This window comes from Trichomycterus rosablanca, chromosome 6 (genome assembly GCF_030014385.1).
Source record: "Trichomycterus rosablanca isolate fTriRos1 chromosome 6, fTriRos1.hap1, whole genome shotgun sequence".
NCBI lineage: Eukaryota > Metazoa > Chordata > Actinopteri > Siluriformes > Trichomycteridae > Trichomycterus > Trichomycterus rosablanca.
This window is the reverse complement of record NC_085993.1, coordinates 14,287,084-14,314,303: the sequence shown is the minus strand read 5'-3', so window position 1 is coordinate 14,314,303 and position 27,220 is coordinate 14,287,084. Positions and strand designations below refer to the sequence as shown.

The following is a 27,220-nucleotide window of genomic DNA, read 5'->3' as shown; positions in this document are numbered from 1 at the left end:
TTTCTGTTCAACTGTATTATTTACCACACTTTTAGTTATGATTTTGTTTCTTCAAAAGTTTGTATTGTTGATTTCTTAGCAAAATTCTGTAGAATTAAAGAAAACATTTTTCTTGCATTTGCATAAGATTCAAAACAAATCTTCAAATGTCTTAAATCAGCTTGAGGATGCAAGCAGTCAACCACACATTTAAGCTTAAAGAGGGCAGTTACTTCTTTCAGTTACTTACTTTTTGCTCAGATTTGCACCAGGCCCAAAAAATAAATTAATAAAACCAGGCCTTTCATGGTATCACACTACGCAAAAAGATCTGAGTAAAGAAAATACTCATTTCATTTCACCAACTGTTGACAAGGCACCAATTCATCGCAAAGCTTTAGACAGTTCCCCGCCCTCAGAAACAACCCAGTTGGACAACAGTGCTGCCGAAATTCAGACCCAGATCTCAGCTACGGTGACATTTTTAATAGTTCAATAGTGGTATGTTATATACAATTCAAATTTGGGATTTGTGCGAACAGTTTATTTAATCATGTTTGAATAGACGTTTGTTTGTCAGGCAGGTTAGCTTAAGCTTCTTTTTAAAATACTGGCATTCTTTAGAAAACCAGTGTAAAACCAGTACACTATACAATAAACATATTTTTGTTCTTAAAATCAGTTTAAGAGGTCTTTCACCCTTGGTCCTTTCCAATATTTAAAAACTTTTTCTTTTGATAAGAGACTTTACATTAAAACTATTGTTTTAATGAACAGAGTGACGAGAAAATGTTGGTTAGTATCTGATGCACATTTAAGCAAAATCCAATTACTAATTACTAAGGCAAAAATGAAATCTAATAAACCGTGGCTTCCACACCTCAGAGCAAGCTTAACCTGTGTAAGCACTTCTGCAATGAACTATTCTAATGTGATAGTTTAACCTGTGTAGGGTTAATATAAAAGCTGCTAGGGTGACCCTTATATTCTGTTCAATTTCAGATAAGGGTGTGTCAGTAACGAAGCTCCTTCACCAATGAAGCATTTGTACCTGCACTATGACAAAGTTTATGACAAAGTTTATGACAAATGATGAAAAGTAGAATCAGAACAGGTTTAGGGGAGAATGCAGAACAGGGGAGGCGAGTGAGGTAAATGGGCGTTTAAAGAGCTGGCGTGTGTTCTGCAGGTCCTCACAGTGCAGCTCAGTCCTGCACAGTACTTTTGCCATAGTGACAGTGCTGGTGTTGCCGGGCAAACTACAGTAGGATAAGGGCTTCAGTTCCGTCGTCTATCTGAGCACACGCCGCCTCTTCCCTTTCGCCGGCCTCTCCAGTGCTATCTGCATCACACAACGTACAATTCAATTAAGAAAATCACCTGCTACTGACAGGGCAGGACGTCTCCTGATATAAAATCAATAAAGATAATGAGAGTGCTAGATTGTGTACAAGCTGTTTGTGGGATGTGTGTGTGTGTGTGTTGTGCTCACTGTCGCCACTGGTTCCTCAATGATTCTCTCCAGATCTTCTGGAATTTCTGACCCTCTCTGTAGCCTTAATGACAAAATGGCACAGAGTTAATTAAGGCTTAATTGGTTTGTTTAATGACTTGGGTTAATTCATTAGTTGTGATACTCACGTTTGCTTTCTTTTTCTCCCTCTTCTGGTTCCTATATGCATTCCTATAGCCTAAAACAGGGGAAAATCAACCTGGATATTAAAAATCTGATCTGTATAATTTGCTCCGAACAACCAATAATGTCTATTATTAAAAAAAAAAAAAAAAAAAAAAGATCTGTATAAAATAAATGGCTACAGGAGTCGCAGCACACACAGGTCTTCAGTATAGATGATAAGATAAATAAACACAATGTAGGTAATGAATAAGTAAGTAATAATGCTGTAAATAGCATTCCTAAATAAAAAATATATTTAGCATTAACATGCTACACTGTAGAAATGTTTTGCATTCAGTACGATTTCTTTTAGGTGTCTTTGGTTAGTGATTAAAGCTGATATTTTCTTCCAAAGATCATTTTGGTTTTGGAAGTTGGTAAAGAAAAAAATAGGTTATCAGGTGTCGCTTTCATTAATGTTATTTTTAAATGTTGATTCTCTCCACAATTTCCTCAGTTTCTTGTAGTTTATTCATTTCCAATTCTCTAGTATAATTCCTCTACAACTAGCACAACCCCACGTTGACCAGGTAGGGCTGCAGACCAGCAACCGCTCCCCTCCAGCATGTGTTTGTTGTTTGTTTATTTATTACACGTCAACACACCCTCAGGCATGTGTAAATCGCCTTCTTCACATCAACCAGTGGTGGATTCTTACAAAGTGTACCTCATATGGAAAGTCACTTTATGCCTCATGTGTAACTATTTCTTGTGCTGGCAACTATACCAAACAAGAGTCGCTCTTGTAGCCCCTGACTTTCCAGCAGGTCGGTATCACCTAGGTAGGACTTTGAGATTATGTGAATTTAAAAATATACATATGACAACAAATAGCTGAAAGACTGGCCAAAATTCAAGCAGTGATGTCAGAACAAATAAACAAGACAAGAACTTTAATCAAATGACCAAAGTGCTTTCAAACCAGCCTTACACACAAAAAAAAACTACTCACCGTGGCATGTTCTGTGTCAGTGTTGCTTAGAGTATCAGCCATTGTGTTCATGTTGACTCTCTCTTTGGGGCTTAAGTATCCCTGCTGCTGTCTGCTCCGTTCCTCTTTATCATCATCCTCGATTCCCACCGCTGAACTTATCCCATTACTATAGACACCCAACTTGGCCGAGTTGTCCGTCTTGGCCTCCTCCATGAAGGTAAGATGCATTGGGGCGTCTGGGGGACGGGGCTCTGCTTGTTTACAAGGTGGAGTAGTGGGTGGGTCTTCGCTGAGTTTGGGCGTGCCACGGGCTGGAGACTGTGCCGCTTCCATGCTGAGGCGTGACAGATCAGGGTTGTGTACCGAGCACGCTCGCCGGGGGCTGAGGGAAGGCGGGAGCTCTGGGTACGAGAGAGCAGTGGAGTCACTCTCTCCTTCTGGACCACGGCCACTCACTTGCAGGAAGGAAGTGTAAATGGTGTCCATAAAGGAGCCGTATGGGTCGAGCAGACCAGGATCTGCTCCTGCTGCCTCTTCTCTTGGCTGTGCTGAGGGCTGAAGGTGGCCAGGGTTAAGAAGAGATTCCTGGGATAACTGAGAGGAGGGAAACTCCTCTTGTGCTGGATTGTTTTCATGTACTGCCAGTGATTTCTCTCCCATTAGTGTTGAAGCCATTGACAGCTAAAAGGAAAGAACATAATCACATCTCTTGAGAACAAAAAAATGAAAATCACAGACACCCTGGATTCATAGGGGAGACATGATTAAAACTCCTCCTAACTCGAGGGCAATTATGCAATCTTGGACCCCTGGGCATGGATGGCTTTGGCATTGGTCTGGAATTACATCTTTTATTGTTGCACCAGCACAATCCAAATTAACACTACACATTTTACCTTTCTCCAAATGTAACCAGCCAGTAGATTTAAGTTCTTAGTGTCCATAATATTTAGGATAAAGCTATTTACGAAGCATCAGACACTAACCATGTCTAGGAAGAGCAACTACATTTATAGGAAGTACAAATTTGCATATATTTGATTTATTTTAATGTAATCACTACAATTTATTAAAGAAGCAAATGTTAGAGAAGTTCCTCTATATGATATATGAGAGCACTGCAATAATTTGCTTGCACAAATACACACATCAATACAGTTTTGTATGGAAATAATTGGTTTGTTCATTCTGTGCATTCAGCACATTCGCACCACAAGCCTTGCTTTATGTAGCCCTGCTTATTAAGAAAAGGCCAAATGTAAAGCCAAAACATTTTTGCATTTAAATGTGCTGATTAATAGTGCAGATTTCAGTGAAACTAAAGGATTGTGTCATTAAATGTAGTGTATGGTGTACATTTTTAGCCAGCGAGGCAGATATTTTACCTGCAGGCACGTTAGTGGGTTGAGGGCAGCCTGGTTCTGTGGCAGTGGCATTCCCAGTGAGGGAGCCTGAGAGAGCAACAAAGGTCCAGCTGATAGTAAACTTTGTAGACTATTAATGTTACCCAGAGCTGCCAGGTCACCTGCATTAAGAAAAAACACAAGAAAAACACTCATGTAATAAACACTTTTAAAACAACAGCGGACACTGATTTACAAACTGAGGTTTTACTGTGCTTAAGCAAAGTATTTATTTATTTATTAGGATTAAAACATCTTTTACACACGTTGGTTACATTCATGACAGGACGGGTAATCAGTGGTTACACAAGATTCATCAGTTCAAGTATTTAATGTCAAACACAGTCATGGACAATTTTGTATCTCCAATTCACCTCACTTGCATGTCTTTGGACTGTGGGTGGAAACCGGAGCTCCCAGGGGAAACCCACGCAGACACGGGGAGAATAAGCAAACTCCACACAGAAAGGACCCGGACCACACCACCTAGGAATCAAACCCAAGACCTTCTTGCTGTGAGGTGCTCAAGCGTAGTATCATGACTGTTCCTTCATATGACAAAACCATCACCATTTCAAACCCAAACGTCCAAAACATAATGTTGAAAATGGTACGACTTCAACACGCTTTTATTGTTTTAGCCTTGTAAAGATTATTGCTCAGGGCTGGATAATATCATGATATACACCGATTAGGTAGGAGTGTCTAATAGAGTGAACAGTGAGTGGACACAGTATTTAAAAACTCCAGCAGCACTGCTGTGTCTGATCCACTCATACCAGCATAACACGCACTAACACACCACCACCATATCAGTGTCACTGCAGTGCTGAGAATGATCCAACACCTAAATAATACCTGCTCTGTGGTGGTCCTGACCATTGAAGGACAGGGTGAAAGCAGACTAAAAAGGTATGTAGAAAAATAGATGGACTACAGTCAGTAATTGTAGAACTACAAAGTGCTCCTATATGGTAAGTGGAGCTGATAAAATGGACAGTGAGTGTAAAAACAAGGAGGTGGTTTTAATGTTATGGCTGATCAGTGTATACTATTTAACTTTAAAAAGTGTCCACCGAGAGTATTGTTATACTGTATATAAACAGATTTGGCTGTATGCTCAGATTTGCAACAGATTTGTACATACAGATAGATCAGTTTTGAGTGAGGCTTATTCTAACAGAATCATTTCCATGAGAAGTGATGATGACCAGCATGATGGAAAGAGATTTTGTTCAAACAGGACTTTACACAAAGTCAAGCAGAGTTTGTAATTAAAAGGTGCATTGTATCTGTTGAGTAAATATGGTTGTATTTTTTTTAATCCATCTTCATCAATGCTTTATCCTGGTCACCTTCAAACACTGGGAGCATGGACAGGTGCCAATCCATTGCAGGGTTTCTAAACAGAATCCATCGCAGAATCTAAACTTTACTCTGGCCAGTTCCCTTATTAATACTTTTAGTGCTTGTAAATCTGGACTTCATGCCAAACAGATGCCAAGCTAATTTGCTTGTCTGTGGCCTGATAGTAGAGGGTTCAAAGATCTCTTCCTCACCTTAACTAAACCTGATTACTGAAATGTAATGCCCATGAACAGACTGTATCAATGTGATCGACCACAGAAACACAAAATCTGGGCTGATCAATTGACACTTCAGTAAGCATCAAAACAAGTATCAGCTTATCAGACAAATATGTTCAGTGCTAATGTCCTTGTATCCGATATGTCAATATCAATGCTCTAGGTGAAAGTCGTTACTGACAGCCTCACGCTTATCAAGCTGACTCTGCAATCAAGTTAACAAAAAGATGTAAGGTGGTAGGCCTGAAGATAAAACTGACAGAAGTCATTGCCACACTGATATTAAACTCTGAGATGTAGGCCTGTTTTCAACTGCATGTTTACATTAAAATACAATACAGTGCTACACAATTACACAACAGAAATTGTGTAAACTACCAGAAACTACCAAACTACCAGAAATTAAAAAAATGGTCTTGGGTCCATGGCTTGTGCATGGCATCATTGCAGTGCAGTTTTTATTTGTACAGATATGCAGCAATAAACATGAATTTCCTGGGCTCTGATTTGAGGAGAACGAAGCTAACCCACGCCCCCTCCGACACGTGGGCAGCAGCCGTATGCGTCTTTTTACCCACACTAGACGAGATCAGCTGTGAATCAGCCTTGTGTACGGAGAGACACACCCTGATCAACGCACTCCTTCCCCGCCCCTGTACAGGTGCCATCAACCAGCCAGCAGAGGTCGTAGTTGCATCAGTTATAAGAGTCCCTATCCTGCTTAATGCCCCACCCCTAAATGAACAACAGGCCAATCGTTGTATATGTGGCTGCTCAGCCCAACAAACAGGCAGAGCTGAGACTCAATAAGATGTATTCGAGATCCCAGCTCTGGTGTGCTAGCGTGTGTTTTTACCGAAACAGCTATGGATTTAAGCAGGTACTTGCTGCCTGTTCAGACATTATGATGAATCAGTAAATCCATCTTCTTAATATGGTACTGCCTGACCACAGCCTCTCTTCAAACAAGCAGCTTAGATCTAACAATAGATGCCATGGCAGCAGCCCACAAACACATGTCAATTTCACAGCCACCTGTAGAAATGACAGGAAGCTAGCCAGGGAACGCAAAGGGAATGACCCAGAGCAGTTTTCCTTTACTTACCCAGGACACCTTGAGGCAGGAGCGCGGGCAGAAACTGAGGTGTCTGTGCGTTGGTCTTCTCATGCTCATCCAGAGAGTCACACACCTCCTGCCCTGTGTCTCGCACCAGTGGGGCACATGACAGAGAGGTAGAGACCAGTCCAGGACTGGAAAGAGTCCCCTGCAGTACACAAAAATGCACAGAGAAAATATATACAACATGAATCAACTCATTTACCAGCAACTACTGTGACACTGTTTGCATCTGTGCCACAGCTAATGTGCTACTGTCTGTTTTCAATGGCACAAAAAAATGGCACTCTTCACATGCTAGACACAAGGTCTTAAACAAGCCACTGATGAGCTTGCACTTCAGTGGACTAAAAGCTGTTCCAAGCATTTTAGACCATAGAGTTGGGTTTTAAATATGGCGGTTGTATTGTCTCCCTCCAGTGGCAATCCCTTGACGATTGCATTTGACCAATCAACAGTCTGCTTGGGTACTTAGGTACAGTTAGGGTCACTTTGCACCACAGGGTACGGTGCATTGGGTAAAGGGGCATATGGTGGTCCCTGTACAATAAAGGATGATGGATATATACTTACATTATGGCAGGTGTAAATGTTTTGCTTTTTCCCCCCATTTTTCTCTCCCAATCTAGTCATATCCAATTACCTGATTGCATTACGCTTCTCCTCTACTGATGTAGACCTCCACTCCTGACTAAAAAGAGTTGTGACTAACACACGCCCCCTCCGACACATGTGCAGCAGCCGACTGCATCCTTTCACCTGTATAAGGCGAGTTCATATGAGGCTCGGTCTCATGCATGGGCAGTCGCACACTGATCCTCATTATTCCTTGTCTCTTTGCAGGCGGCATTGATCGGCCAGCAGAGGTTGTAATTTCAGCAGTTATGCGGAATCCCCTCTGGCATCCAACCTGACGGACGAGCCAATCATTGTCTGTATAGGCGTAGCAGAGCTGAGATTCTAACTCACAAGTTCAAGGTGTCAGCTCTGGTGCACTAGCGTGTTTTACCGCTGCGCCACCTGAGCACCCTATGGCAAGTGTAACTTATTAAATAATAAATCTATGTACATACATGTTAGGTTTATCTAATAAACAGGCAACTTCATGTGCAAGAACAAGCATAAGGTGAGTGGATTTAAACAATTGTACCTGAGTGTGAGGTTGGGGGTATGGCGTGTGGTTGGGGAGGGTTTCAGCCTGTGCAAGAGCTGTAGCCAGCAGTGCAGGGTTCATGGAGAGAAAGGCAGGCGGAAGAGGGGGAGGAGAGGTAAGCTGGGCAGAAAGTAGAAGCGACTGGCCATCTGCAGGGGGTGCTAGAGCCTGCAGAGCTTCTAGGAGCCCTGGTCCCATCAACAGAGAGTCTAGCAGAGCTGGGTTCTTCTCCAGCGACACTCCCTCTCCAAATACCTGCTGCGGGAGAGGGAGGTCTACATTAAGTCCAGGCAATGGAAGCATGGCGGCTGGGTTCTGCCCAAAGAGAAAAGACGCCACGAGCAGAGCCTGTAGCCCAGGGTTCTTCTCCCCAGCCTCAGGACTTGAAGCCAAGGGCGACCCTGGAGCAGGGGGGTTTAAAAGACTAACAAGATTAAAAGAGGGGTCTCCCTGAGCTCCAAGTGTGGAAGGGAGAACAGTCAGTGGAGAAGTTTGATTGAGAAGGCTGTTTGCTGATTGTGGAGGTTGGGTGCTTCCCGCCATGGGAGCCTGACCACCTGTCCAGAGACCCAGAGGAACAGAGCCTAGGAAGGGGGGTAACAGAGAGGGTAGCCCTGCATTGGAGGAGAGGAGCTGGAGCAGCTGTTCCTGCGTCATGAAGGGGAAAGACTCGGCCAGCTGCAAAGTATTAACAGCGTCAGCAGAAGAGTTCGGGAGGTCAGACGATGGGGAGCAGGGTGCAGGGGGAAGGGAGAGGTTAGGGTCTGCATCACAATCATCAAGCAGCCTAGTCTCCAAATTCTGTTGTTCTTCAGATATGACAGGACCTGTAGGGGGAGAAGATGAAGCTGTTCAGTTACATAGAAGAATACATGCAACAACATGGTAAAGGTCATTTGGTAGGCAATTTTATTCAAAGAAACATATAAAGGTGACTAAATATAATCAAAGCGATTGAGGGTTGAGGGCCTTGATTAAGGTCTCAACAGTGGCAGCTTGGCAGTGGTGGGGATTGAACCAGTATCCTTATAATACTAGTCCAGTACCTTAACCTGCCTGTTCAAATCCTAAATAAAACCATGAAAGCTCCAAGAGTCACACACTGACTGTTCATTATATCCTGTCTCTTTGGTGGCGGCACCTGAGCGCCCTATGGCAGGTGTAACTTATAAAATAGTAAATCTATGTACATACACATTAGGTGTATCTAATAAACTGGCAGCTTTATGTGAGTAAACAAGCATAAGGACAGTGGATTTAAACAAGAAACTTCTGTCAGGTAATAAACAGGTTTAAACAAAAATCCAGCTGTGTTGTAATTACTGATTTGCAAATGTATTTTGATGTACAAGATATTCACCGTTTTGTCTTTTGTATAAGCCCATTCAAAAACTGATAACTGCAAGACATTTTACAAAAGCTGAGACAGAGGCATGTTTTCCACTGTGTTTACCACTGTTGCTGTTGTTTGGGAATTAAGGACAGCAATTGTTGTGGATGTATAAGTAGAATTTTTTCCTCCATTCTCACACTTCAGCTGCTCAACAATCTGGGGTCTCAATGGTCATATATTCCGCTTCATAATGCACCACACGCTTTCAAATAAAGATCTGCACTCTCGTACAACAAAGCCACTAACAAAGCCTAGATGGGAGCATATGGTGCTATAAAATGCACGTTACAGCTCACGTTTCTGCTCTGCTTCAGTGCATCTCAGATAAGCTTGAGGATAAAGAAGACTGCCGCGTTTCAGGATGTTGATACATGGCTTTCCCTTCACCTAGTGGACCCGTGCATTTGTACATGTGACGATGCACTGTATTTACTGACTGTATTTACTGCCTTTTAACACAGTGACACACAGATGAATCAAAGGTCAAGGACAGCCAATAATTATGCACAGAATTTTCTGAATCATTTAATAATATTATGAAGTAATATGGTAAACACTCCAAACTTCTTGCAATCAAGTGGTTTTTTTCTTTTTTTTCTATGCAGTTTTTTTTTTGCCAATCAATTTTTGATATCCAATTAAAAAGCAAACCATATAGGGCCGCCTAGGTGGCGCAGCGGTAAAGTACGCTAGCTCACCAGAGTTGGGGTTCCGGATACATCGTATCGAACCTCAGCTCTACCTTTCCGACTGGGTTGGGCAGCAGCATAAACAACGTTTGGCTGTTGTTCAGGGTTAGGGGTAGAAGTCGGAGCATAGGTCCTCATAACTGGTGCAACTGTGGCCCCTGCTGGCTGACTGATGTCGCCTGCACAGGGCTGAGGAATAACATTGAGGGGGGTGTGACCCTCCATGCGCAGTGCCCGTCAGTGTATTAACTCCGCTCGTGCAGGTGAAAGTCAGTTGAGAGGCGTCCTCAGTCAGCGGGGTCGAATCAGTATAGAGGATGCATTCAGGGTAATTGGACACGACTAGATTAGGGGAGAAAAATGGGGGGGGAAAGTGGGGAAAAAATAGATAATTAAAAAAAAAAAAAAAAAAAAAAAAAAAAACCCATATAGAAGGTTCCAAAACAGATGTTTTGTAATAATTTCACAAATCGTTTCAAACTTTTTAGAATGTGTTGCAGGCATCAAAGTAGTGCTGGTGCTTTTTTATTAGAAGCAGTATTTTTATTTGGCTCCATCAAATGCCAATCTGAAGTCATTTGTTTTATTAAGTTGTGGCAGCAAAACAAGTGCTATTACTGTGTTATATTAGGGCTTTAACATCATGTTTTACACACTTTGGTTACACTTTGGTCAGGACAGGACAGGTAGTTACTGGTTACACAAAATTCAGTTCAAGTCTTCTGTCAAACACAGTCATGGACAATTTTGTATCTCCAGTTCACCTCACTTGCATGTCTTTGGACTGCGGGAGGAAACTGGAGCTCCCGGAGAAAACCCACACAGACACAGAGAGAAACAAGCAAACCCCACACAGAAAGGACACAGACCACTCTACCTGGGTATTGAACCCAGGACATTCTTGCTGTGAGGCAAGTGCTACCCACTGTTATTACAAGAAACTGCATGCTTGGTGAGCAGTGTCTGATCATTCCAGTAATTTACGTTCCGAGAAGCACAAATTTCCTCTAAAAATGTTTAAGTCAACTCAATTGCCACTAGGCTACGAGTGAATAGTTGATTTATGGTTGTTGTCCAAAATTCATGGATAATAATACATTTTACTGATTTTAACGCATCGCTCTAGGATAGCATTGTTGTTAGTTTTAAAGTGTCTTTGAAGTTTTTCCCACTATTTTCCTCCCAATCAAGTCAGATTTAGTTAACCGGTCATATACCACCTCTACTGCTGCTGACCTCCACTTCTGAACGAGTAGGGCTGTAACTAACACGTGTGCGGTAGCCGACCGTTTTTTTTCACCTGCATGAAAAGGCAGGTTATGAGGAATTCCTACAACCTCCCTCCCTCAGACCAGCCAACCATTGCCTGTGTAGGCACTCAGCAGGCTAGTATGCTTTAACGCTAGGGTCATATATTTATAAATCTTTTTGCGCACTGATTTGATATTAGTGGCCCTTGATGCTCTCAATTATTGAAGCAAAAAAATTCAATTTCTATTACTCTAACATCAAAACATCTATTATTGTTTAAGTGGTAGAGCAAGTGTGGAAGTAAACGCCTTCAAATTCCATCATTACATGTGCAGCAACCTTAATGATGTACTTAATAAATACAAGACATTCCAAATTTACAATACAAATAAGCAACTTACCCTCATTCTCTGTGCCCAGGCCGTGGCTTGGCTGATCTGTTTGGTAAACATTCTGCTCAAGCCCCATTTCCCCTGGTCTGGATGCACAGCTTTTCTCTTGATAAGTGGAAGTGGGCAGGCAGGTTGCTGAGGACAGCTGACCAATTACACCATGGGTCTGGCTGCTAACAGAAAGCTCCGTTCTAGTGCCTGTTTGGGGCCGACTCAAGTTAAGAACTGCGTTGTTTGGTGTCATTTTGAGGTTTACTGCAACCCCTTCAGTGTCTTCGCACGTCAAAGAAAAGGGCAGAGGAGTTGGTAACTGGCTATGAGATGCTGGAGTAGGCACCAAACTTTGGGGCTGAGGCTGTTTCATGATGAGATGCATTTGAGACCCAAGTTGGCCATCATATTGGGGTGCCTGGGTAAGAGTTGGTGGTGGTGCAGCTGTATTCTTGTTTGCTGATGTGGGTGCAGAGGTGCTGTTGGAGTGGACAACATTCTGGGCACTTTGCATGCTGATGAGCTGGAGGAGAGCAGAAAGGGGCTGGGAGGAAGCAGGGGGTGTGGAAAGAGGTAGGGAGTTTGCAAGGGCTGTCCTTTTGCCCTCCTCCCATTCTGGCTGCCTTAGGATGCTGTTGGTCATGGAGTGGATGGGAGGGGGAGCAACATACAGCCTCAAACTTTGAAGGTGGTTTTCTGAGTGAGGGGTGGAAGCAGGAGGACTAGAGGGTGATGGAGAGAGTGGAGGGACAGTAAGCGAGGAAATTGGCAAGTCTCCTGGAGTTCGGTTCATCTGCGACTCTTTCAGCATACTAAGCACGGTGGGTGAGCAACGCGGGCGCTTGCGCCGTAGCGTTTTTTCTGACAGAGCAGGGGTGGACACAGGGAGGGAGGGTGAGTGGGGAAGGAGGAAGGCAGTTAAAGACTGGGTTCGGGCTGCAGGGGTGTGGAGGCTACTGTTTAAAGTGCTAATCAATACCTTGGACTGTTGCTCCTTGTCCAGACCTGTGAGTGGGGGAATAGCCAGCATGTCAGAAGCGCCTGACAAGCCCTGGCTCTTCTGGTTGGCTTTGGCAGCTGCCGATAGAAGGCTGCTGGCTGGAAAAGTGGTGCTGATGTGCTGTTGGCTTTTCTGCTGACAAAGGATCTGACCCAGCTGAAGACCCATAAGGCCTGGTGCAGAAGCTGGACCGTTCCTCCTGTCACAAGGTGTGTTATTGGCTGCCTGCTGGTTCTGCAGAGTTGGAAGTTTGCTTTGGCTGCTAAGCGTGTGATGTTGGGTGGAGTCAGGGTTGGCAGAGTTGCACTCCTTGTAGTGCTGCAAAATGCCCTCTAAACGACTGCACGGACTAGTGGGGGGTAACGAGAGTTTGGGTGAGGAGCACGACTGGTTAGGGGATAGAGGGGATGGGGAAGGTTTAACCCCATGAGTGAGCATGGCTCCCTCAGACAGAGAGGACGTGGAAGAGTGACGAGAACGCTGGTGAGGAGAAAAGTCCTGAGCACGTGAGGGTGAAGAACACATCGACATTGGGGAGGGAGATTTCACAATCGTTCCCTGTGGGTGAGGATGAAGCTGTCCTGTCCTGCCCATCACAGGTGAAGATGAAGACGTGGGTGAAGAAAACGAAGCAGGGTGGGGGGAGTTCATTTGGTATGTGTGTGTCTCTAGTTTTGTAGTGCTGGGAGATGGCGGCTTGTGAGGTGCTCTTTGGAGGACAGTTTGGGTAATGGCTGGACAAGCACTCCATTGCTGTTTCCCATAAGCAGCAATGCTGGGGCCTGGTGAACGAGTGGGGGGCTTTTTTATGGGTGAGCTCTGTTCAGGGTGGGACACAGATCCATTCTGCATAAGAGACAGAGATGAGGGAAGAGAAAAGCTGCTACTGCTGCCGAGTCTGGCCTGATTCGAATTTAGCTGGGTGGAGTAAGTGCACTGGCCTAGGACTCCTCGAGTCGCCACAGACACTCTCTGATCCCTGACATCCGCTAAGCAGACAGCACTCCCTGCCAATACACACACACATATTCTGATTAAATAAATTAAAAAAGTAATAAATTACAGCTCATGACAACCAGTCAATAGTCAGAAAAAATAGATTTTTAAAAAGGCACACTAGATATCCCATCTAATAAATGAAATCAGAGTTTAGATCTTAATATATACATACTAGCAATGATTTTACATATCAAAATTAATAAAATGCAAAACTGGCGTCCTGTCTGGGGTGTTACTGCGTTGCACCCAGTGATTCAGGGGAAACTGAAAACACTATGACCCCGACCAGGATGGAGCGGTGGTACTGTTAGATTTTTAAAGACTAACATTAAACAACTATTCAACAAAAGGTTCATCCACTGAATTGTTCAAGTATATTTTTCTATGCATTTATGCATTTTCTCCCATTTTTCTCCCGATTTAGCGTAGTAAATTTGTCTTCCGCTGCTGGGAATCCCCGATTGCATATATTTCCTGCATATGCCTCCGACCCATGCGCAGTCCTTAGCAGACCCTTTCTTTTCCACCCATGCACTCTGCACAGGCACCTCTATCTGTTAATCAGGGTCCTTGCACAGCGTTTGATGACCCCACCCACATAGTCCGGTCATCCCATACTAGCAGACACGGTAGCAGGTACTGCCAATTATGCCTGCTAGATGGCGCCCAGCCGACCAGTGACAATGCCGAGTTTCGAACCGAGAGTTCAGAATCTCAGAACTGGCCACCTGGCCGCCTGTCCAAGTATATTTTATTTACAACCTAACAAAACATTTATGCAATCATGCCACTAGGATGCAGTGTGTATAACCAGTGCAGATTTCAGCAAACAAATCCTTTTAGCAAAAAAAATCCTTTTAGCATCCCTCTCCTGACTGTTTTTGTAAGCAAATGTTATTTGCATCTGGTCTAGCCACCCCTGGCCTGTTGCAACCTAATCCACTGGTACTTCAGGAACAAGCATGAGGGGTTTTTGGCTGTTATGTTTTCAAACCAAGCAAAATTTAAACATATAATTTACAGGTACAATCCTTAGAAATAGTCTTTATCAAAAATTAAATAACTATTAAAAGTTTTCATAACAGCTTGGTAGTATTTTTTCCTAACAGCAGCAGGCTTGTTTTTTGAAACGTAGTTTTTGTAACTACCCCCATACGACTACCTCAACACAACCATGTTTATCACCCTGTATTGTATATGTTCTGTCATATTTTTCTGTTGGGATGTGTAATGTTTACACGTCAGATAACACATACCTATAATGTTTGTTTCTCTGTATAATGTACAATTTGCATCTTAGCTACATGGCTAAGATGACAAAATCTGCATGTAACTTTTGTTTAGAGAATCAATCACAAACACTGGTGTGAAGACTGTGAGGCTGTGAGTGTTATGTTAGTTTAGAGCAGTGTTACACCTATTATACATATTATTCTATTGTATTTCTGCATTTTCCTTAATCTTCCAATCCAGTTGTATCCAGTTACCCAGATTTATCTTTCCTCTACTGCTGCAGACCCTGACCAAGCACACACACACCCTCTGACGCGTGTAGTAGCCAACTGCTTTCATCTGCAGAGACAGATCCACTACCAAACATAGTTGAAGCAGCAATTAATCCCTTCGACCTTCCCACCCTTAGACATGGCCTATCCTATATGTATATGTGTGTATGTATGTATATCTTACTGAAGTCTTTAGTAAAGATTTGTTAAGCACTGTTTTGTTTTTGAGGAGTTGATCTTGATCTTGCAAGAGAATTAAAAGCTCATGCCGGAACCTACTGCACTGTACATGGTTTAACAAGTTACACTGCTTTTGGTCATGACTTAAAATGTTACAAGGGAATGTATTTTAAGTAGGGCTGTCACATGGTTAAAAATTTTAATCGAGATTAATCGACTGCAAAAATAACTAAGCAAAATTTGAAGTTATGCACATTTTTATTGCAAGAAACCTGTAACGTGTTAATGTCTGTAACGCGTATCCGTGCGCGCAAATACCTGACAAGACAAAGGCGTGCTTTGACCGAAGATGATATTGAAACGTCAACTAATAACTGTCATTTTGTCTAGTGATGATTTCTCACGCTTTTGAAAACAAAAATTATTATTCAAAACACGCTACATTTCGCAATATGTAGCAGCAGCAGCTAGAGTCATTTGTAACTCATAACTGCAAACAGGAAAAAGACCCGTGTTATCGCTATACATTATAGACACAATGTTGCTACGTTAAACCAGTGCGAATTACTACAGTGACGTATGTTTAAAGTGGCACAAACATAGCCCAATAAAACATCGTTTGATTAAAAATGTTATTCTCGATTAATTTTTTAAATCGCGATTCAAATTTTAATGCGTTAATCACGTTAATTAACAACAGCCCTAATTTTAAGGCATGAACCACTGAGAATCACTGGTCTAAACGTGTACTACTGAATCATTTTAATTGTTTAATAAATACTGCAGGAGGAACGCACAGCTCATGTGTTCATCATTAGCAGGATTGAAACACTCAGTTTTTCCATAATGGTGTGAAACAGCTGTTTGTCTGCCTTGCTCAGAATGTTATTTACAGCTTCTGTTTTTAGGTCTGGGTAATATGAGGACATATATTACCTACCGATATTTTGTGGCATTTAATTAATTGTATTAAAATGTGTATGACCTGTTCATTAAAGTCCACAACTTAATGAAGCAATAGTTATAACATATCACAATAAAATATAAGGATTGAATATTGCATATTATACGACTGCAATATAATAAGTGTACCTGTAGCATGGGCCAGTGGGGGTATTTGGGAAGCCCGCATACTACGGCAAAGAGCAGCCATGGCAACCACTTTCCTGCGATGGTTGCAGAGTTTGGTCATGTCCTCTTCTACCTTCCCTGACTGATGACTTGGAGCTTGAACCCCTGCAGTGGGGTCAAAGTTGAACACCTACACAGACAGAAAAAGGTTTACTCCAATAAACAATCTCTGGAGAATATATAACTTTATGAAAAAAACAATATAATCTTTTTTCTCCACTCTTAACCATTGTGATTACAAAGCAGCTGACATCTGAACTGGTAAAAGACTTTAGAGCTTCAGTTATAAAATGTTGCTACTTGTGTTTTCTCATAACTACACAGTACTTTTAGTATATTTCCTGCGCTTACATCACCAATTCTGCTTCTAAGATAAATAGTAAGTAAGCACTTTTTTAACACCAGGCAATAGACAATGCCGTGGTTTCACCAGTAAGGCCAATTACAGTCATCATTAGTTCAACAACAGATATATATCAATCGTACTTTTAACCATTTTTGCAAATTTCCAAAGGTTCAGCAAAATAAAATGTAAAAGAATGTGTGATTCCACTTGCTGCCGTTAGATGGATTTTATATAAAGAATAGTAATAAAAAAAATCCCAGACAATTGAAAATACAGAAAAACGTAGTTGCAACATCATTTATTCCAACAAAAAGTTTCCTTTTGCGCTAAACATTTACATCATTTACATCATAATCAGATTAAGAAAGTGCAGTATTTCTTGCTTTTTTATTTGCGAGAAGAAAATGTTTAATGCAATATTTTCCTTTAACAACCAAACCAATATCTTACCTTATGGAGAACAAGTGGGCATTCCAGTCCACACTTACATGTGCCATCTGCCAACAGATAAGCCCTTACCTCCTCCACAGAACATAGGACTGTAGCACTTGGGCTGAGAGACAGAAGAAAAAAAATGCACAGATGTTTTGCTGGTGAAGCTGTGATCACATGGGGTGAGTCTGACAGCCAAGTGAATGTGTTAGACTTAGTTTTTGTTTTTAGAGCAGTAACTTGTCGGTATTAATTACAGCTGCCTGGCGACAGCATGTTATGTTAACGTCATTTTTTATTATGATTTTCATTTTTTTTTTTCACTCCAATTAAAAAGAAAAGTAAACAAATATTTTAAAAATGATTTAAAAGAAGATAATTAAAACATAACAATGACTGGTATGACTCAAAGTAAACACTTATCCAATTGCTGAGATAATCCCACTAGAGACATCTGACCTTGAGACTTGATAACAAAAATATGTGTAAAGCATCAAATATATTTATATAGTTATTAGGATTTTAACGTCATGTTTTACACACTTTGGTTACATTCATGACAGGACATGTATTAACTGATTACACAAGATTCATCAGTTTAAGTTTAATATCAAACACAGTCAAGGACAATTTAGTATGTCTAATTCACCTCACTTGCATGTCTTTGGACTGTGTGAGGAAACCGGAGCTCCCAGAGGAAACCCATGCAGACAGAGGGAGAACATGCAAACTCCACAAAAAAAGGACCTGGACCGCTCCATCTGGGAATCAAACCCAGGACCTTCTTGCGGTGAGGCGACAGTGCTACCCACCGAGTCACTGATGTTATACATTCATCATTAACCCAAATTGGCTTGCCATATTTAACTTATCTATGTGCAGGACTACAGTTTTAACCAACAGTTATGTTGAAAACCAAAGTGTGCTCTACATCAGGTAGAGTTTAACACAGTTCCACAGTCTATCATATCTTACTTCTTTATCTGTATTTAGGGGTTGCCACAGTTGCATACCTGATTTGGCTCCGTTTTTACCTGGATGCCCTTATTTTTATCCGAGCTTGGGATTACAATGGCTATTTGAGCCCCTTTTCAGACACAGCCAAACATGTCATTGTAGACACCTGACTGGCAGATAGTACTATATAGCCAGCAGAAAATACTAATTTCACTTCAGGTGGTAGGAAAACTCCTTCAACATACGGTAAGTTCAAATCAAGGAAACATTTAATAGTATATTTATATAATGAATAATTCGGTGTAATAGGCACACAAATGAATTTGAATAACCCCAGCCTTTAGATAATGCAATCAAACAATATAGAACCTGATTTTGTTGTTTAAAAAAAAAAAAAAGGTACCTAATATAAACCACAGCTCCATCCTCCACTTTTCTCTGCCAGCCAACAGGGACCTGAGCGGTGAGTGTGGGACCATCATCTTTATTTCCTGCTGCCTTCTCACTGCCCCCAGTCATTTTTGGCTCACACAAATCCAGCTCCTAGGTATCCAAACCAAACACAAGGTAAATTCACTTGAGATACAAGAAGACTGAAATGAGCATTATAATTGAAAACCGTAAATCACCCCCTGCAAACATTAGATGATTCACAAAAGACAAGTTTTTAAAAAATAGGACTGTCATGGATTTGAACTATTATAATAACTTTACGAACATATATATATATTTATATATACACTGATCAGCCATAACATTAAAACCACCTCCCTGTTTCTACACTCACTGTCCATTTTATCAGCTCCACCTACCATATAGAAGCACTTTGTAGTTCTACAATTACTGACAGTAGTCCATCTGTTTCTCTGCATGCTTTGTTAGCCCCCTTTCATGCTGTTCTTCAATGGTCAAGACTCTCCCAGGACCACTACAGAGTAGGTATTATTTGGGTGGTGGGTCATTCTCAGCACTGAAGTGACACTGACATGGTGGTGGTGTGTTAGTGTGTGTTGTGCTGGTATGAGTGGATAAGACACAGCAGCGCTGATTGAGTTTTTAAACACCTCACTATCACTGCTGGACTGAGGATAGTCCACTAACCAAAAATATCCAGCCAACAGTGCCCTGTGGGCAGCATCCTGTGAGCACTGATAAAGGTCTAGAAGATGACCAACTTAAACAGCAGCAATAGATGAGCGATCATCTCTGACTTTACATTTACAAGGTGGACCAACTAGGTAGGAGTGTCTAATAGAGTGGACAGTGAGTGGACACGGTATTTAAAAACTCCAGCAGCGCTGCTGTGTCTGATCCACTCATACCAGCACAACACACACTAACACACCACCATCATGTCAGTGTCCCTGCAGTGCTGAGAATGATCCACCACTCAAATAATACCTGCTCTGTGGTGGTCCTGTAGGGATCCTGACCACTGAAGAACAGGGTGAAGGCAGGCTAAAAAGGTATGTAGAGAAACAGATGGACTACAGTCAGTAATTGTAAAACTACAAAGTGCTTCTATATGGTAAGTGGAGCTGATAAAATGGACAGTGAGTGTAGAAACAAGAAGGTGGTTTTAATGTTATGGCTGATTAATGTATATCCCTATTCTATAGCTTATATTGAAACCAAGACTGATACTGGACTAGCCTACAATGCTGGATTGGCTGGATCAGATCAAATTTAACATGTTTATGGATCAACTCCACTGATATAATTTATGATGAGATTGAGGGGTTAAAAACAATCACTTGCAACTATTGGAATTAGAACATGTTCATTCTAATAAAATCAGCAAACAGCTACCGTATTGTTTAAAAAAATCTGCCTGTTTTGGGATTTGAAGTGATTTTAGGTAATTGCTTTAGCCTTTCATTAAAAAGCTACTGCTATGTGTGCACCAAAACATCACTTGTTTTAAAATAATAATAATAGGTGTAAATATCCACTGTAGCACAAAAATATATGATACTTAACTTAACTGTGCTAGTTTTTTAAATTGTAATTAAATTATTGTTGAAATATGATCTGCAGTTTTTATACAATTAAATACCTTTTCATCTTTATATAGCCTTGGCCAGCACTATCCATGAAATCCACCCCACTGAAGACATCTCAAACAGTGTTACCAGTGCTCGACACCATTTCAAATACAGCAAAACTGGCAAGTCTCTCTTTCCTTAAGTCACAACAGACTTTAGCTTTGGAAGGATCTTTCTGAAGCAGAAACAGAAAGATAGAGATGTTAACAAGACACATAAAAAACAATTCATAAACTATTGTTTAGTGTAAAACAAGCTCTTAATATCACACATTAATTGTGGTATACTCAAATATGAATCACATGCATATTTGAATCTGTCTGTGTATCAGTGGAAGAAAGAGATTAGGAGAAAACATCTGGGCAATTTCAGTGCTTTGGAAGTAACAAAATATTACTCATTTACATAAAACGTTCCTCTTTTCTGCACAAGCTTTGCATCATTAATCATGTTTACATGCAAAAACAATCAGATTTCAGCAGGTGTCTGGTTCTTCCAACTACACATAAAATGCTCCAATAAATTAAAAAATAATGCCATTATAAGACTTTTACAAATCCTGTTAAACTATGTGGATTTTACCATGATTGTATGCAAAGCCTCAATAGAATCCCATGAACATTCTAACAATTGTGCAAAAATGTAGCAGAGAAAAGGGAAAATATTTTAGGCTGCGACCCAAACCACACATAGAGCACTAAATACTACAACCCAATTCTAATCTGATGAGTACATTGGGAAATCCAAGGTAATTTCAGCCTTTTCACCCTCTCCTCTTTAAATTCATGACCACCCAAATCAGCCGTGGCTGTGTTGTTCAGGTCATATGATACATACATAATAAGTAGATTAAAAGAGTGCAATCTCACAGTATGAAAAGAGCTTATTATAATATTATAAATGCTACAGTTAGCATACAAATCCATGTTGCACATGAATTATGGTAATATTACTGCAGGTGACAAAGATCCAAGTTCACCTAAAAATCAATTAGCAAAAACTTAAGTTTCAAAATTGTTACTGTTCAAACATAAGTTTTATTAACAGCGATGTTGGATGTTACCCTGATAAAACAATCTAATACAAATAAGGCTTTTGGCAAACTACTGATATCACCAACGATGTAATTACATTCTTAATAAAAAAAAGGAATTGTTGTGGTGGTACATGGTTTCTCTTTAGATCAAGATAGAGACAAAATGGGCAGCATTAAGTCCTTTTTGACACGTTGCACAAAATAGTAAATAGTACTTGTATCACTGGATAAGGTTTTATTATTATTATTGGATAAGGTTTTTCTGAAGCAATGCACTGACCACGCTATGTCGTGTTGTCTGACAAGGCATGAAAACTGTTATAAAGTTGGTCACCATCACATACTTGAGTTTTTGTGAGAATGTCAGTATTGGATTAGTATCAATATTGACTGATACCAAAGAGTGTTGATAATGGGATAATGGGACATAGAAAAAACAAGCTCAGGGCATGCCTAATAAAAGTATAATGTAGGTAAACAAAATTAAACAGGGGGGTTAAAGTGTGTACTCAGTTGAGAAAATAGTCGAACCTCTTACAAGCTCGGTCAGAGTAAAACTAATAGCTTCAATACTTGTACAGATGCTAAATAAAGAAATTTGATTACTGCCCGACTTGTGTTGGACTTTTAGTTTTTATATTAGATTACTAAATAGAAGTGTAAACACAGAAATGAAATTATGGCCTTAATCTAATTTCTTTCTCCAAATTAATTGTACATATAAACAGTTTAAATTGCTGGTTATGTTTTCTCTCAGTTTCCTTTTTATTTAAAACATTTTAACCTTTCATTACAAATCTTAAACTCCTTAGCAATGCAACAACAATTAGTGCTGACGGTAGCAGTGTTTCCTCTACTGCCACTTGACCTAAACTCCATTGAGCATTTATGGGCCACAGCAAGCTAAGCAATCAGTAACATCACAAGATGATTTTTGGTATATTATTAAATCGTGGTGGACGAACATGAAATATTAGATTCTGTATAAAACTGTGGAGTCCAAGTGCAGTCTGTTATTATGGTAAAGCAATTTTTAAACTATATGTACTTACATAAAGAACTTTTAAGTCAAATCATTTCTATGATTTATAATGAAAAAAATCCAAAAGAAATTAATCATCACTAGTGGTCTAACTAGTAAGGCCAAAACACACACCACATGTATAATAATAAAGAACACTGAGCACAAAGAGGACTGTTTATGTAATAGATGTTGACTCAATGCATACATCCGCCTTTATGTAAAAATAAACCTTTACAGAATCGGTCAACATTACATGGTTGTGTGGTCACATTTCAATGGCAACATAATTCGATCAGTGGTTGTCAGTTGTACAGACACTATCCACAACTAACGTCATAAATAACGTCAAAAGTTGACAAGATAAGGCCAATAGTAGTATCCAGAGCCGTAGATAGAGAGAGTTGCGACACTCCTTGATCTCGCCGCCAAGCGGTCACGTGGTTCATGTAACCCTCCGATAGTTCCAAACAAACCCAGCACTGTCATGTTCTCATATGGGACAGGCAGCAGTAAATGGAAATATTAAACAGTAAATAATAAACATTTGTACAATTTCTGGGTATTTTCACCTGCCTTTACATTTACTGCATCTGCTTTAATGTCAATTTGGTATATGAAGTGGAAGATTGATGTTTATAATGACTTAATAGGTCGTTCTTGTTAACACACAGTACATTATATTAGCATACATTACATAATGCGATATCATTAAGTAGTTTAAACAGTTTTTTATGTTTTGTTTTTTACATAAACTAATCTCCCTTCACTTTCCTGAGGATTCATAATAATAATCATTTTGGTTAAACACTAAGCCATATGGCTGGATTCATAAGGTTTACCTGCACTAAATGAACAGGTTCATAAACACACTACTGCACCTTTAACATTATAGTGCAGGTACATGACATAGCATTCATTCATCTATTTCATGAGTAAGTAATAATTTATTTCTACATGTAATACATGAATTAATTCATAATTAATATGCACTAGTTCATTTTGTCTAATGTATGTGGTGGACAAGGTACACAAACCATGTAGCTGAGTTGAAGTAGAGATATCCAAGGTAAAATATTACTCCAGTAAAAGTAGTAGTAAAAGTAAAAATACCTCCACTAAAGTACTAAACTAAATTTACCTTCAAATGTACTTAAGTATGAAAGTAAAAGTAGCATGATTTATTATGGCTCTGATGTTTTATTATCATTTCTGTAACAAGACTCTTGATTAATCAACTTTTAATTAATCAATTTTAGGTGAAAAGACTCGTGTCAATAATTTAGCTTAGCTGACTAAGCTAAATTCAGTTATACCTATTAATTAAGATAAAAATGTAACATTTAGTGCTGAGCAAATGCTAAACAAAAACAGTATTAAGTATATTAATGACATTAAATTCATTATTTTTTTAAAACAAAGCAACAAACAGCTAAAAATGCTTGATAAGTAGTAAAAATGAATGGGGCTCTATGGGACATTTGGAACTATACAGAGCTCCACAACCCAGAAGCTGCACAGAAAATATGTCCCGCCCCCCTTTCCAACGGTTCCCTATGGGAGTGTCGCCACTCTGTTCTCTCTACCGCTCTGGTAGTATCTATAGGAGAAAGCAATTTAACGTCTGTCATGATTGTATTTGTAATCAGTTAAGATGGGGTGGACACAGGAGTCATTGGGAGGGGGTGTTTGTCATTTAAATGAAATGAGGTTTTTAAACAAGTTTCAAGTTTGCCTAAACTTAAGTTGATTTGTCATGTTTACTGTAAACATACATTGAGCAAATCATTTGACACTTGAAATAGTAAAAACATGAAATACTGGTCAGTGGTACATGCCAACCAAAGATTGATTATATTTATGGTTTTATTATTTTAGGGTATGTTTGACTGTTGCATTAAAAAGCCCTGACACAACTTACACAGACGTTTCTACTAGTCCATTTTGGCAAATACAAGTTTTTCCTACATGCAAACAATGTAACGTCACCAAAACAAACAAAATAAATAAAATGCATTACTGAACTCCAAATTTTCTCATTTAAATCTTTGTGTATTACAATATGTGTATCTAGGTCAAAAAAACCAAAATAATACAGGATCCATACCACTAAAACCAGAACATTTCCATATTAGTTTATGTGCTAGGAGTAAACACAGTAGGAACAATAAAAAGAGAAAGCAGCAAGAGAGGATCCTAAAATGGACTGATGACAGGAAAGCATTGATACCTGAAAAGTATTGGTACCTCTTTTCAAGAATACTGAGCAAACATGGCCTATAACAGCATAAATCCACAGTCCACCAAAAAAACTGAGGCTACCGTTACCACATACTTTCAAAAACTGATCAGTTAAAATACAAAAAAAGCTAAATTCTCCAGACATGTGTAAATAGTTTGGTCGCAAATTTGTAAGCAGCATCTACTTGTGTGACCCAATGTGGTCTTCTGCTGTTCAATGCATGTTCTGATATGCATTAAGTTGACGTGGTTATTCGAGTTATCATAGACTAAACTAGTTTGGCCCTTCTCCTCTGATCTGTGTTTCTGCCTGAAGAACTGTCACTTACTAGATGTTTTTTTTTTTTTCCTGCACCATAGTGTGTGAACACTAAAGACACATCACACTTAAAGCAGCTGGTCTAACAGCAATGTTTGTTCGTTTGTTTGTTTATTGGGATTTTAACATCATGTTTTACACTTTGGTTACATTCATGACAGGAACATCAGGAACTCATTACACCAGGTTCATCAGTTCACAAGTTTAGTCAAACACAGTCATGGACAATTTAGTGTCTCCAAGGTTTTTCTGAAGCAATGCACTGACCGGCACTATGTCATGTTGTCTGACAATGCATGAAAACTGTTATAAAGTTGGTCACCATCACATACTCGAGTTTGTGTGAGAATGTCAGTATTGGATTAGTATCAATATTGACTGATACCAAAGAGTGTTGATAATGGGATCGGATGGGAAATAGGAAAAAACGGGCTCAGGGCATGCCTAATAAAAGTATAATGTAGGTAAAGAAAATTAAAAATTAAATGGGGGGTTAAAGTGTGTACTCAGTTGACAAAATAGTCTAACCTCTTTCAAGCTCAGAGGGAGTGAAGGAAGGTTCATTAGTTCACAAGTTTAATATCAAACACAGTCATGGACAATTTAGTATCTCCAATTCACCTCACTTGCATGTCTTTGGACTGTGGGAGGAAACCAGAGCACCCGGAGGAAACCCACACGGAGACGGGGAGAACATGCAAACTCACACAGTAAGGACCTGGACCGCCCCACCTGGGTATCAAACTCAGGACCTTTTTGCTTAACAGCAATGTCATGATCTTATTTTCCTTATTCTGGTATTTGAAATTGAGTACATACCTTAATGCACTGTACTGCTGCCACATAACTGACTAATTTAAAATGACATAAATAAGTCAGGGAAAGTTTGTTGATGTTAAATTCGAGTAAAATTATCATGTTGTAGCAAGGGCTTCATTTGTGTGACTATCAAATCAGCCAATTACGTGGATGTAAAGCAATGCATAAAATTACACAAACACAAATGAGAGAATTGCCCAGACTGGTTTGAACTGACAGGAAGGCAATTGTTACCTGCATTTTTACCTTTATAAGCATACTCACTAAAAAATAGCATATTAAAATACACAAAAAATCGATCACTGTAAAAAATCACGACATTGACATGTAGTTGTGTGTATCTTGCGATCTATCATGACATGACATGAGAAGTAAACAAGTTATGCACGTGAAGAAAAAATAAATAAATAAAAATAGACTGCATGTTGGTATAGTTTAAGTAATTTTGTTTAACTTAATATTTAGTAACAATGGCTTCTTTAAAGCTTTTTCCACTTATTAAAAGAAAAAGGAGCGGACGGACCAGTTAGTTTAAAATAGCCGGCTAACAGGCTAGCTAGCGCCCCATAACATTACTCGGCTAACTGGCTAGCTAGCTCGCTAAGTTTACAAGCTATGGGGAAACACTTTGACTTAGTGTTCAAATCATGAACAAAAATGTATAAAGTGTGGAAGCGTGTATGTAATAGTAAGTTATTATAAGAGACTATAGTGGTGGATGTACTGTAATGGTGTGGAAATGTTTAGCAGACAGTGTTAGCAGGCAGTGCAGGTTTAGCCACATACCTCCTCTTGTGTTTACCAAGTTAATAGCAGAGTAGGAGTGAGATAGCGGAGGCTTTAGGATCGACTTTAGCTCCCAGTGCTGCACTTGCGAGCGCCAGAGATGCGCTAAACTCGTATTTACACACTTTCCCCTCTCTTCTCCCTTTGCGCCATCCGTCAGTCCTGTCTAAAAACAAAGAGCAATAACGCTAGCTGGCTTTTATTGCGCCCGCTGCTGCTGCTGCATTGTCGCCAAACTGAGCTGAGTGGATCTCAGTCAGCTTCGCACAGCCGATTGTTTCATTCAAACCAGGAATGTCGCCATAATCTTCATCAACGCGTTAATAGCTCTTCTGCTCGGATTAAACTCCAACTGATCCACCGTTTCCATTAATCCACAATTCAGGTTCCTATTTTCCCACACAGGATCCCGTACCAAAAATCACGGAGTTTCCTTTAGACCTGCGCACTGGCCTCCTCCGGCCTAGGGAATTCCATACCCACAATGCACCTCGGCCGAAAGGAAACGTCTGAACCCGACAGGACTAGACTGAGCAGAACCAAAACAAGTCAAAACTTCTCTCCATGTAACCTTAAAGCGTGTAAATAAATACTTTTACACTCAATTTTATGTAATGTTATATCATTACAGATGTAACCACGGTGAATAAGCTTATGTAGGTTCCCTACAAAACAAAGCTCCAGTATTATTGGCCTTCTTAGTCCGGTCACGAAAACACGTCTGTTCATAATCAGCTCTAAGCTACGATAGAAATCTAACATTTCATAAAGCATTCATATATTCAGAAACATTAAATACACTTACAAATACTTCGTTTTTAACTAAACAAGTTGTCC

At 40.1% G+C, this 27,220-nt stretch overlaps 1 protein-coding gene across 1 annotated transcript; it reads right to left on the bottom strand.

Moving 5' to 3' along the window:
- Positions 1 to 118: 118 nt before the first annotated feature.
- Positions 119 to 26,595, bottom strand: mbd6 (methyl-CpG binding domain protein 6). Its single transcript, XM_062997160.1, has 13 exons — positions 26,384 to 26,595; positions 20,173 to 20,336; positions 18,520 to 18,659; positions 17,178 to 17,280; positions 16,343 to 16,511; positions 11,585 to 13,573; positions 7,848 to 8,677; positions 6,686 to 6,845; positions 3,977 to 4,116; positions 2,610 to 3,272; positions 1,621 to 1,670; positions 1,472 to 1,535; positions 119 to 1,321 (listed from the first exon to the last, which is right to left on the bottom strand). Exons 3-13 carry the CDS (start codon positions 18,633 to 18,635, stop codon positions 1,271 to 1,273), a joined length of 4,335 nt encoding a protein of 1,444 aa, XP_062853230.1. The 5' UTR covers positions 18,636 to 18,659; positions 20,173 to 20,336; positions 26,384 to 26,595; the 3' UTR covers positions 119 to 1,270.
- Positions 26,596 to 27,220: the final 625 nt, after the last annotated feature.

What these genes read in the sequence shown, in the direction of transcription:
- mbd6 (XM_062997160.1), bottom strand. Translation starts at nt 18,635, where the DNA reads ATGACTGGGGGCAGTGAGAAGGCAGCAGGAAATAAAGATGATGGTCCC. An exon ending in ACCCACTAACGTGCCTGCAG is followed by an intron (nt 3,273 to 3,976) that starts GTAAAATATCTG and finishes CTTTCCTTTTAG; the next exon opens with CTGTCAATGGCTTCAACACT. An exon ending in CTGACACAGAACATGCCACG is followed by an intron (nt 1,671 to 2,609) that starts GTGAGTAGTTTT and finishes CCCCTGTTTTAG; the next exon opens with GCTATAGGAATGCATATAGG.